Source organism: Vigna angularis, chromosome 2 (genome assembly GCF_016808095.1).
Source record: "Vigna angularis cultivar LongXiaoDou No.4 chromosome 2, ASM1680809v1, whole genome shotgun sequence".
NCBI classification, from domain to species: Eukaryota; Viridiplantae; Streptophyta; class Magnoliopsida; order Fabales; family Fabaceae; genus Vigna; species Vigna angularis.
In genome coordinates, this window is record NC_068971.1 from 52481344 (window position 1) to 52494171 (window position 12828).

The window sequence follows — 12828 nt, forward strand, 5'->3', positions numbered from 1 at the left end:
CTTTTTATATGATTATTTAATCTATTTTTTTATAATGTAATAATATGTTGTTTTGAGTAAAGAAATATAGAGATTTTTTTTCATGTCATCGTTTTTTGTAAAGCCTAGCCTATCATAAACACGTTGTATTTATTTTAAGGAAGTTCTACAGGAGAAAAAAATCAACAATGAAGCTGTGTATATTATTTTTTGTTATTGTTTCGTTAAGTATGAGTTTTAATTTTAAATTTAGTATATGCTAAGACGTTTATATTAAGACGGTTTGACTTATAATACTTTAAATAATACTTGAAAATTCATTTCGAGAAACAAGTTCATTATTTTAATCTTATAATATATGTAAAATGAATGTAAATTATATCAAATGAATGGAAATGTGTCATGACTCTATTAAAAGAACATGAATACTACAAGGCAAAAAAGTTATATTAAGTTTATTTAATTCAATTATTTTCCTTCTCCAACCCAAATTCAAGCTATTAAGACAAAAAAAATGGAAATATGTTAATAATATAATTTCATAAATTGGAATTAAGAATAACAAAGAATGAAGAGCTGCATCATCGACTTTGCAACCGACAATCGATATCGGGTAAATATTGTGTCTACTCAACGTGCTTCTGCAAGGAGATATATGGGGAGGGAAACTCGTTTATGCTCACAAAAAGTAAGAACGAAAGAATACAACCTTTTTTTTCAAATCATATATGGACAAATTAATACAAATGACACACTGTAATGAGATGATATATTTATATGTTACATCTATCGTAACCAGAGAACCATGATGGTTCTGCTAGTTTTGCAAGCTCGCCGTACTCTGCATTATTATGAAATGGCTCAAACTGATCATTAAAACGGTTTTGTTCCTTTGAGTCGTCATAACTGGGCATGACAACATCGTCATCATAAGTTGGTCGTACCGATCCCTTCGGTAAACGTCCTTCTGCAAGGAGCTCATTAAGTGTGATGATCTCCTTCTCATGTTTCTTCTTCAACTTGTCAATTTGTTTGTAGGCCTTGGCGGCTTCCTGTTCTGCATCCATAGCCCGTTTCTGCAATTACATGTTAAAAAGTGAGGCTCAGTTAGTGAAATTACAATCACAGCAACTAAACATAATAAAAAGTCATCCAGTTGATAAAACCAAACATGGAGGGTATTTGAATTGTTGCTAACCTGTGCAGCAGTGACAGTTTCTTCAGCCTCTTTAAGCCGCAAAAGCAGTTCACCAGCAGCTTGTACTGCTTCTGCAGTGTCCTTCAACTGGGACTGAAGCCCTCTATTTTCATCCCTTAAGATTCTTCGTTCTTTTTCTCTTTCCGCTTTTAACGCTGAAATTTCAGCAGCAAGGGCATTTATGAACTTAGATTCTGCACCTCTTACTCCTGCTCTGGAAGCCGCTTTCTTGACATCCTCAATTCCTTCTTGGATCTGTCTATGCCTTGCAAGCAAATGGATGTGTTTCTCTTCCAAATCAGCATATTGTTCTAAAAGTCTTGCATGCCCTTCTATAGCCATGTGCATGGCTTCCTGAAGCTCCTGAGTACACTGCCTCTCAGCATCTAATTCCCGCTTCCTCTTTTCAGATAGCAACCTGCTACTTTCAAGCTCAGCTCTAAGTTCTTCAGAAAGACAAATCCACCTGCTTTCTGCCTCAGTCCATTTAATTCTTTCTTGTTCAAATTGTGCTTCAATATCATTCTTGGATGATGCTAGAATTTCTTTTGCTTCATTATAGTTCTTGGAGGATTCTAGAATTTCCTTTGCTTCAATATCGTTATTGGATGATGCTAGAATTTCGTTTGTCTTCTCTCTCTCATCTGTCAACTCTGGAATGGCAGCGAGGGTTGCTGCCGTACTGGGATCAGAAGACAACGTCAATTGCAATAGAGGATATTGCTTCCTTGATGATGTTGATGAAGATTCAATATAAAATTGAAGCTGGCTTCTCAAACTTTGTATCTCTTCCATCAGCACTTCTCTCTCCCCAAATTTATAGAAATTTTGATACTTTTCCAATTCATCTTGCACCTTTTTCAACTCTATCTTCATTTCCAAAACTTCTGGATGATTCTCGTACTTATCCTTTAACAACTGTTGATAGTAATCACACATTATGAGCATAAAATATCAGACTACTGTTCATAAATGTGAAGGGCAAAAACACATATTTCTACCTTGTGTTCATGGTTAAGAGCCACTAGTTCTTCTGCCATGAACTCTTCAGTGGGTAAAACACCATCCATGAGGCTCTCAAGACGAAGAATTTTATCTTCCCTTGTCTGTGTAACTATAGCATTGCATTCCATCTCATGCTTGTACTGTTCCACCTACAAGTACAAGGGAAGCATTCATTAATAACATCGTACACAAAAAAAAAAAGAGAGATGGTTGTAAATAAGAAAGAAATTTACCAGGCGATTAAGCTGCAATATCTCAGAACTCTGCTTGGCACAAAACTCTTCAAGTGCCATTTCTCTCCTTATAGATTCTGCCAAAACCTTTTCTACTGCCTAATTAACAGAAGTAAATGGAGTTATAAATGATATAATGAATTCAAGTTCTACAAAAGAAATGCAACTGAATTTTTACACCTACTTTGAGCACTTGTTTCTTTGGCCTATCAACTCCAGGACATTCAAACGGTACTAACTGTAGGTTTGAGTTATTGTCAGTCTCGTTGGCCTCAAGTTGTGCTCTGCTTTTACAATTACTACAGGTGAATAAAACAGAATTCTCTCCAACATTATCATCAAGAGAAGTCTGCAGCCCCACATCAACTTTGTCAATTGGAAAAACTAATTTAGATTCTCTTGGCCGTAAGGAAAACCTGTTTGCTGACTGCCTCAAAGCTGAATTGCGTTGGTAACTATCAATAATTTCAAGACCATGGCGTATGCTTGCTGCTAAATTTTCTGTTTTACTAATGAAATTTGGAGCTGTCTGACTACTACATGCAGAATATGAGTTTTTCTTATTGCTAGTTCTAATTCCCAAATCTTTTTCAACATGAAGATCGTTCTCAGAAGGAGACAACCCTGTTGATGTCCTCAGACTTTTTCTGCTGGTACTGATTCTAGGTGAAACACTAGGAGCTGGGGATTTAAGGATTGGGGACAAATCACACTGAACTATGCTAAGACTGGCAGGTGAGACACAATTCATTGCTGCACTAGGAGACTCACTGGGCACATCTGGGGCTGAAAAACCTGTAAAACTTCCAATGTCAGATTCACCCATTGGACATGATGGTTCACTGAGACTTTTACTGCCAGGTATATTTTTCTCCTCACTAGGTTGAGATAAATCCTGATCATCAGTGTTCATTCCATTGTCATTGTCAGATGCAATATTACAATTACTCGGCATATTGGTATTGCAGGAAGCTTCATCATGGTCCTCAATAACTTCCTCGTCAATTTCCATCTCCTCATCACCATCTTCATCAACACGTGATAATGGTGGTGGTCGATTGAGGCTGGACTGTAACAAATTCAAGCTTCGCCGGATCCAAGCTGCTGAATGACCTCCACTTGAGCCCATTGGGTTGTAGCCATTTTCTTTAATTCGGTGGAGCTCATCCTGTTGATATCATACACTTCTAAGCTACTACAAAAGCAAAATGAAGAATGGAAAAACAGAAGGTGATTTAAAATTATCACAACAATATACCCTTAGTTGCCGTATCACTTGTCTCAAGTGTTTCACATCTTCTTCCATAACTTCATTAACAACTGCCTTGTTCTTGATAGCTTTTGCACGTTGCGCAAATCTCAGTGTACTAAATGTTTCACTCCTACAACTGCAGGACCAAGACATTTAAAAAAAATTCTGTAGAACAAAAGAATTAGAAGGTAAAACATTTCAAATGAGCAGTGCTTCACATACTACCTTTGTGCTGGTGAAATAGCACAAATCATTGCTAATTTTGCATTTCCTCCAAGAGACTCCTGCAACAGAAATGTCAGCCTCGAATCTCTATATGGTATATGCCGCTGCTTTCCCGATTGAGAGACTTCCGCAAGAATATTTATCAAATTCCTGCAGTACAATTTAACCTCAGTAAAGTACCAGCTTATAATAAAGAAATCCATGATTCCAAAAAAACACTTGCATCTCTGTCATAATCTAGTTTTGCCATTTGTTTGTTTTACTGATCTAAATTACATTCATAGTGTCCTAACATTAAGAAAATGTAACTTTCAGTACTACATTTATCCTAGCACCTGAAGCTGGCACTTCAGGATACCATGATATTTGGTTTATTTCTGGGCTTTCGTTAAAGCCTCGACAAATCACATACAAGATTTTCTTCTTTTTCGTGTTTCTGGCTTGGTATTCAAAGCTTTAATTCACCATTTGTAATTATCTTTAACACTTATTTGCTCTCAATATTATATACACTCACAAGTTAAACCATACCCAAGCTGTGAGAGTGATCTATTAATATTCCCAGCTTCTTTCAATCGCTCTCCTGCAGCACCAGTAGACTTTTGTCGTTCTGACCCAGCTAAATCAACAAGATTGATCCTACTTGTTTTAAATCTGCTCAAACCATCTGCTGTACTCTGCAAACATGAATTTACTTCAAAACACTGAAAAGTTCTTTTGGCAAACAATTGTTGAGAAGGACAAAAATTCAGGATGAACAGATTTCTTAAGCTTTCATATTAGCTTAATCAAACACTTTCAACTGTCTGCATTAACATAGGATCTATTATTCTATCATTAACATCAGCAGTCCACTCATCATTACTAAAAGTGCACATTATGGACACTTGAGATAGTGTATCACCTTGCATCGAGATTCAACTACACAAATTAAAACAGTGTGTGAGCGGGAACTCTCTGAATTTATACTGGTTGCACCAGTTCTCCTGTTTGATAATCCCTGCAATATGAAAGGCAGATATCAGTAAAACACGTTACATGGAAGGGGATGTTGTGGCATTCTCTACAGCCATAAGACCTACATTGTATTAAATTTGTTTAATTGAAGCAAAACAATAATAAGTGTTTGAAGCAGAGTTTCTAAACAAATGTTCTTTAAGAGTCTTTACTCTTCCAGAAAACTTTACACAAGTGAAACCAAAAATTTATTATTTAATTAAAATCATAGCAATGCATGACATAAAATCTCTCCATTTTCTTCTAGCAACTTCACTGCTTTCCATTGAGCATCATGTTTGAAAGCATAAAAAATAGCTGTTGTACAACACCAGGCTATAACTAGTTACTGAGGTTAATGATATTGCCCCTTAAGACAATGCTCAAAACTGAGTCATAAAATAAAGAGAACATATGTCTTAATACAACACCGGTGGTAATTGTGACAAATACCTTTATTAAAAGCTGAGTTACATCCTTAATTGAAGACACGGGCTCCTCTGTAAGATTTTCAACATAGACACCAGATTTGACATCTTCTCGAATCTGGACAAAAAACAAAATATCAGTTCCAGCACAAAATTGCTAAGCACGAGAAAAGCAATTAACACAAATGGTGTTTTAGAATTTACCTGTAGGTTTTTCAGACTTGGATCCAATAGATCCATGATTTGCTCATTGTATATCTGCAAAAAAACCTTTTGTGTCAAATGGACTTACTGAGAAGGTTAAACAAGTCTCCAACAGGGAAGAAGCAATTTAGAGTTAATCAACCTCAAGAAAAGAACAGTTGCACTGATAGTTGAGTTGCTTGTCAGAATGCTTAGTTTGCTCCTGTGCAAGAAATGCAACAGTTAGTAAACGTCACGAAAATGGTGCAAACACTTCAAATAATTTTACAAGAAACCAAAATGGAATGTTTACTTCATTTATGCGTGCAAATAGTTGCTGAAAAACACGGGGTGCAAGTCCTTGCTGATCGTTTTCTTCCAACAAACAGTTAGCAGGACCCCACATCGTATAAGTCTTCCCACTCCCCGTCTAGCAAGATCAAAAACACAACATCATCAAACTCAACAGCACAGGAGCGGCAGCAACAGGACAAAACTAAAAGTTAAATTAAAAGTCAACGGGAAGAAGAAAAACCTGTCCATAAGCAAAAACCGAACTATTGAAACCAGCCAAGCAATGCTCCACCAGTGGCGCACCAACATGTTCAAAAATATCCAGCTGAAAAACAAGATCCCAAAGCGCATCAAACACCGAAATCAATAATTCTGAAGAAGATAAACCACGGTTTTAAATTAAGGTTTGACCACAGTCCTTGTGGCGAAAAATCGCGTTAGGGAACATCTCTTTCAAACAAAGGATAAAAGAACGGTACTGAGCATGACTAAAAATAGAAACCCTGCCTGAGTAGCCGCAGTGTCAGCAACGGAATCGAAGGTGAAGTTGTGGCCATTGATGGACAATGAATCATTGGAAACCTTCTGAACGGTGGGATCTCCTTCGTCCTTGTCGGGACAGAGAGGCCTCATCCTCACAATAACCTGCAAAAATGGCAAGAAGCGAGAAAGGGAAGTCAGATAGAAGACATTAGAAACTAAGAAGTCGAAAAGAGTAATAGGAGAAAGCAACCTTGACGCCGGAATCGGAGGATGCGGGGAGGGAATTGTCGGTTAGGGCATCGGCAGCCGTGGCGAGCTTTCGCTTGAGAGGGTTGGAAGCGGGGGGTCTCGGAGGCAAGGGACTCTTGAACTTAGCGGGGGAAGGAACGGCGAGATTGGGATCGGAGGGAGGGTCATTCTCTTTGGAGTGTTTGTGCTTGCGAGAGGGGCGGGTTTTGGCGGAGCTAGGAGAGGCGGCTGTGGTGGCCGCAGAAGCGAGTTCTGCGTCCCTGAGAGGGTTTCTTGGGAGCATGAAGTGCTTCATTTTGGGGCAGAGAGGAGAAGAACACAGAAAGCGAACGAAATGGGGAAAGGTAAGAAGAAAGATGATGGGGTTTGGAAAGAGCCGTTGGAGGGATAGGGATTTGAATTATTAGAGAGAAGAGTTGAGTTGACAGAGAAAGGAAGAAAGAATAAAGATAATAGAGAGCGAAATTAACTTTTTGAATTTGTGTTGGATCTGGAGCGTCTCACTGGATCCGGATACCCGGAAAACACCAGGATCCGATGGAACTCGGGTCTGGACCCTTTCTTTTTCCTTACCGACATTGAAAACCAAACTGCTTGTTATCATTATGTGTATCATTAAATTATTACTAGCTTAGACTATAGTGCTTAACAAAGTCTTAAATTCAACCATATTAAATAAACTTCACAAAACAACTGATATCATCATCACTTTAATATTAATGGAAGTGGATTTTTATAAAATTCAATTATGTCAATAACAATATTGTGTCACTACTTCTAAGTTAAATTTTCATAAACTTTCATTACCAACTTAAATAACTCGAAAATAACTAGAAAAAAAAATCTAACAACAAAATGGCATTTAATAATTTTAATATGATTATCAAATTAAATGTTCATCTCATTAATTTTGGGTGATTCACTAATTAAAATTATATGATATTTGTAGTCTCGTCAATATTTCTCTTCGAGTATCTTCCTCGTGAAAGTATATAAGGTATGTTAATCATACTTTAAAAATAATTATGAAATTTAGTACTAATGATTCTTATTATCTTAATTTTGGAATTATTTTGTGACAAATAACTTCAGTAATTTCTTAGATCTTTAGAAATTGTGTAAATTTAAATCACGTAACCCATGATTAAATAGGAAAGTAATAATCTTTTAAAATTGAAGTATTTTCATAGTTTAAAGAAAAATACATTTAGGCATAGTTATATTATATGTAATAATTGTTTAATGTCTTTCACATTTTTTTTACTCAATGTGATTCTATTATTTATTAAAAGGAATCAGTATTATCATATTAATAATGTTAGAGAATGATGAGTTTTTATAATGATATGAACGTTTTGTCTTATAAAAACTTAAATATACCATTTTATATAGTCAACACCATTTAGAAGTGTCAATAGACTCCTCTTAATAAATATTGAAATCATAGGTCAAAATAATTAAAAAATATATATTACACAAGTATTACAAATATTAAAATTAAAAATAAATAGTAAGCCTAAAAATAATATTTCTGATTAAACATAATTCTCAAGTGGTGTAATCCATGTTTCGAGAACCACTATACAAAAAGATGCTTAATTACGTATAATATTATAATAGTAAAATCCACGTATATACTAAATAAATTTTAACAGACATAATTTTTTTACTTTAAAAAAGTAAACTAATTATTATTTGTGTACCTTAATTTATTATAAGTTTATTAAAAAAACACACGCATTCCCGGTATAACTAAATGTAATTTTTTTTCTTTTACTTATTGACTAAAGTTATACTTGTCAGTAAAAAATATATATTTTAAATTATAAAGAAGCATTGTTAAATATAGTTATAGTTTAAAATGGTAACTTTATATATTTTTTAAATTATGAATTTATAATATTAGTAACTAAAGTTAACTAATTTAGTTAACTTTTTTTTTATCATAATAAATTAACTATGTGCTTGTAATATACACGGAGATAGATATAAACTATTTGTAATTATTAACAATTAATGATGTTGAAATTTGCTATAGAGATCAAATAAAAAAGTAAATGAAGATTACTTTGAATATATTATATTAAAAAACTTTGTGATTATATATATATATATATATATATATATATATATATATATATATATATATATATATATATATATATATGTATGTATGTGTGACCAACATGAAAATAAGTCAAAACTAAATAGAAATCAAAACGAAAACACCAATACTCATTAAGCTAAGGACACTATGTTCAAGTTGAAATAGAGAGATGTATGATATATAAATTTTACTAACAATATTTTCATGTTAAAGTATATGAACGAGAAAATAATTACATTCGTAAAACTGTTTAATTATTTGAGTACATTAATAGCATAAAATCATTACTTTTACCTTCAACTACATTAATTGTTTAATGTTAAAAGATATGTCACATTGAAGAAAATTTTAGAAATGAGAACATATTGAATTGAACATGAATAGTGTCTCTCTGCTGTCTCATTTATATGTTACTCAGAATAGATATTCATTTAAAAAATATTTAAACTCGCAACACCCACATATACTCGCAAATATTTAAAAAACTATATTTTATAAATTTTTAAAATAAAATTACCAAAAAATATAAAAATAAATATAAAATAAAATTTAATTCTAATTAAATTTAACTTGATCAAATACAAATTAATTTTAATTTTAACATAATAAAATATAAATTAAATTTTATTTATTTTTCTTACGAATAGTGAATACTCACGAATATTAATAGTATAATACTCGTATCCGATCCGTTTATAAACGAATATTGAATTATCATTTACCTGTGGATATCAACTATCTATCATGAATTTTATCTGCGAATATGGATATTTTTGTCATCCTTATTTATTTCAATGTCTATTTCCTTTTAGGGGGTTCTTTGGAGTTTGTGACAAACATCGTAATGTTCGATATTTATGTATTAGACATAAATTCAACTCATAATTTTTTAATTACATGTTAGTTTTTATTTTCTATGATTAAAAATAGTGATATTCTAAGTGAGAGTGTTGTTCAAGAAAAAGTTGTATAACTATATTGTGATTTATGTTAAGTAAGTCTTAATTGAATAATTTGATTTCTAGAGAGACAATTAATAAAAATATTATTATACAGTTTAATTAAATCTTAAAAAATTAAATTATAAGAATTTTTCCTCTACTTATATGTTATAAATTTTTCTTCTATCTAATTGATATTATTAGATATACAATCCATCACACACACTAATACATATACATGTCATGTGTAAGATGATATATTTATGAATGGTTCAATGATAAAATTTAATATTATATTAAAAAATTAGATTAAATCTAATTCATTATCACTAGTTTGTTACTTATACAATACCTTAAACTAGTTTGTTACTTATACAATACCTTGACATTATTCATGTGAAATCTTTAACATATTAGAATGTAAATTTAAACTTAATTCATCTCATGAAACCACTTTGAAAAACGAGAATTAACTCTTATATCTTTCAAATTAACCTTATTTAACATTGATGTAAAATTTTCAAATACACTTCTCACGTTAAGATATGCTATAAGTAGATATTTATGGATAATTTAGTAAAAATATTAGTAAAAATGTTATGATAAACTCAATAAACCTTACTATGACAATCTGTTATACTTCAAACATAGCCCTTCGTAACCAACACCTCTTATATAAAAAAATATACACTTATAAGCAAATAAAAATAATCTATTAAACCTTACTATAAATAACAAACAACACGACAAACCATAAACCTTATCATAAATAACAATTAACATAATAAATCCAAGAAACCTTACTATGACAAATCTCATAAAATTCATATAAATTTAAGTCTAACAATCTTAAAACTCTTATATTCTATCTCCATGAAGAAAACTTTATGGTTACGTACTAAGCGTACGTAACACACACACATATATTATCTATTATAATTAATTAATTTATGAACTGAATACTATGCTATCATCGACGTATAAATTCTGGAAAAGATAAATGACAGAGATAATTAATTAAAAATTACCGGTTACTATTCAGCTGCGTTATTTTAACTATGTTAAATTATATGATTCCCGTACCTATAAAATTGTTATATTAAAAATGTATTTATATGAACTAACAAAGAAATTGAGTTCTAACGGGAATTACCCGTACAATAAATTCGCTGTCTGGTATTACATACGGCTTTTTGATGAACTTTTTCCCTGTAGTAGTGCATATATCAATAGTGAATGACAGAAAATTATATGAACTAAAGCAAGTTAAATTAAGTATTCATAAGTAATTGAGTTCTAACTATGAGAAGTAATTAAGTATTCATAAAAGTCCAATTAGAGAGAGCAGTGATATCAGAAGAAAAAAACGTCTACATCACAATTGAAGTTAAATGGGTTATTTGATTTTCTCCCTCTGTTTTCAGTTTTAACTTATATTGTTAGATAATGCAGAGACATGCATTCGCAATTACAAGAAATAAGTTATTGATCATATTTTAATTTTGTATGTTATCTTTTAAGACAAACAAATCAAAAGAGTAGAATTTAAGATTGTTTGCCACCCTTTCGTAATTTGGAGTTGGCAAAGCAAATTCCAACGAATAAAATAAAATATTTGTTTTGATCGATAGCAATAAATATGTCACTTGTCTTTTTCTGGTCAGATTTGGCAAATACTACATAAATTAAGTATGTGCTAAACTTTAAGTTTATTTTTAATATAATTTTTTTATAATACTTAATAAATAAAAATAATATATTTTTAAAAATAAAATTATTTTTGAATGATTATCAATAATCAGGTTTAAACTTTTGTGTTTCTTATTTCGACAGCTTAAAAGTATAAACAAATGAAGTTAAAAAAGTATTTAATAATTTAGACTTTTGTGTAGACCTGAGATTATTTCAAAAAGCTATATCCGATTATTTATGGATTTCAAAAATTAAACATGTAATTATATAAAAAAAATGTAATAAACTATAGTGGAAAAAAAAAACAACTGCACTTGTTGTTTATAAGGTTCCTAGGAGGACCAGACACAAAGCTCCTGCTGTTTCAAAAAATGGCAAACATACCACGATGTCACAAATAAACACTCAAACCTGGTCCCAGTTACATTCACTACAGAACATATATTCAGAACACTTCTTAGGACACAAACTTACAATAATTATATTAATACTCATATTTTCTTTGGTACACATGATTAGTATTCATGTATATATATATAGATTTCAAATTTTAGTCGAAAATTCCCGTTCTCCCCACACACACCATACAAAAAGTACATGTAGGAAAAAATTATTACCATGCATATCTAGTCAAGAAATTAACCTCCATGGTTATTATTCTACAAGGATTCTCTCTCGTTCTCTCTCTCTCTCTCTCTCTCTCTCTCTCTCTCTTATATTCTTCACTGGTTAGTGTTGGTGGTGGATGCAGGTGCAAAGTGGAGGAGCTTCTTGGAAGAAAGCCATGGCTTTACCACCACCACTGAGGAGAACATTTTGTGAATCCCTCTATGAGTAGCAGAGATCTTCAAATAGTACTTCAACCCTGACACCACTTGTTGCTGCGCCTCCACCACTTCTGTAAAGGTCAACTTCTCTCTGTCGTTATCGCTGTCGTTCACCGACAGCTTCAAACCGTGGTTGTACTCCTCCACCGAGAACCTCCCGAGCTCTTGCACTTCCCTGTTTGTCCTCACGTCAGGGATCTCCGTCTTCCCCCCAACCAATCGAGCACACGATGCAGAAGAAAGAACCGAGAGCAAGGTGACCAGGATCGTGAGAGTCACAGCCATCATCGAAGTAATTAACCTTAATAGTTTTTCTCTAACGTTTGTTCAACTTGGTCGTAGAATAGTAAGCACGAGTGGGATGAAAGCGTGTAGAATATGAGAGATGTATATATAGTGAGGTTTTGCATGTGTTTGGTTTGGACACGTAAGAGGAAAAGGATGTGCTGCCGCGTATTTTATGCAGGATGAGGTTTTATGGAGTTGTTGATTGTGAGAGAATAATTGAGTTATCTATATCCCATTGGGTTCTGGTGCAAGGCATGGGACATGACAGACAAAATATACATGGTGGTGGTGCATGGCGTGGTCCTGCTCCATGCATCAGCGTAACATTGTGAATTTGGTGGTTTTGTGAGAGACTGACAGATAAGCCACCATGTTCTTGAGAGACTGCCACGTTTGGAGGATGCATGCAACCACTGCTATCTAGCTATGGTGTCATACGTGACTCTGA

General features: G+C 32.9%; 2 protein-coding genes across 2 annotated transcripts; both read right to left on the reverse strand.

Annotated features, from left to right (window-relative positions):
- Positions 1-494: 494 nt before the first annotated feature.
- LOC108319035 (kinesin-like protein KIN-12B) lies at positions 495-6960 on the reverse strand. The gene is made up of 16 exons (XM_017550045.2): positions 6527-6960; positions 6301-6438; positions 6035-6118; positions 5813-5929; positions 5663-5722; positions 5521-5574; positions 5342-5434; positions 4797-4892; positions 4424-4569; positions 3893-4042; positions 3674-3803; positions 2600-3583; positions 2416-2514; positions 2179-2331; positions 1178-2095; positions 495-1055 (listed from the first exon to the last, which is right to left on the reverse strand). The coding sequence occupies exons 1-16, from the start codon at positions 6818-6820 to the stop codon at positions 753-755; spliced, it is 3819 nt and encodes a 1272-aa protein (XP_017405534.1). The 5' UTR covers positions 6821-6960; the 3' UTR covers positions 495-752.
- Positions 6961-11722: 4762 nt separating this feature from the next.
- On the reverse strand, positions 11723-12619 carry LOC108319013 (cysteine proteinase inhibitor B). Its single transcript, XM_017550010.2, has one exon. The coding sequence runs from the start codon at positions 12378-12380 to the stop codon at positions 11988-11990; it is 393 nt and encodes a 130-aa protein (XP_017405499.1). The 5' UTR covers positions 12381-12619; the 3' UTR covers positions 11723-11987.
- Positions 12620-12828: the final 209 nt, after the last annotated feature.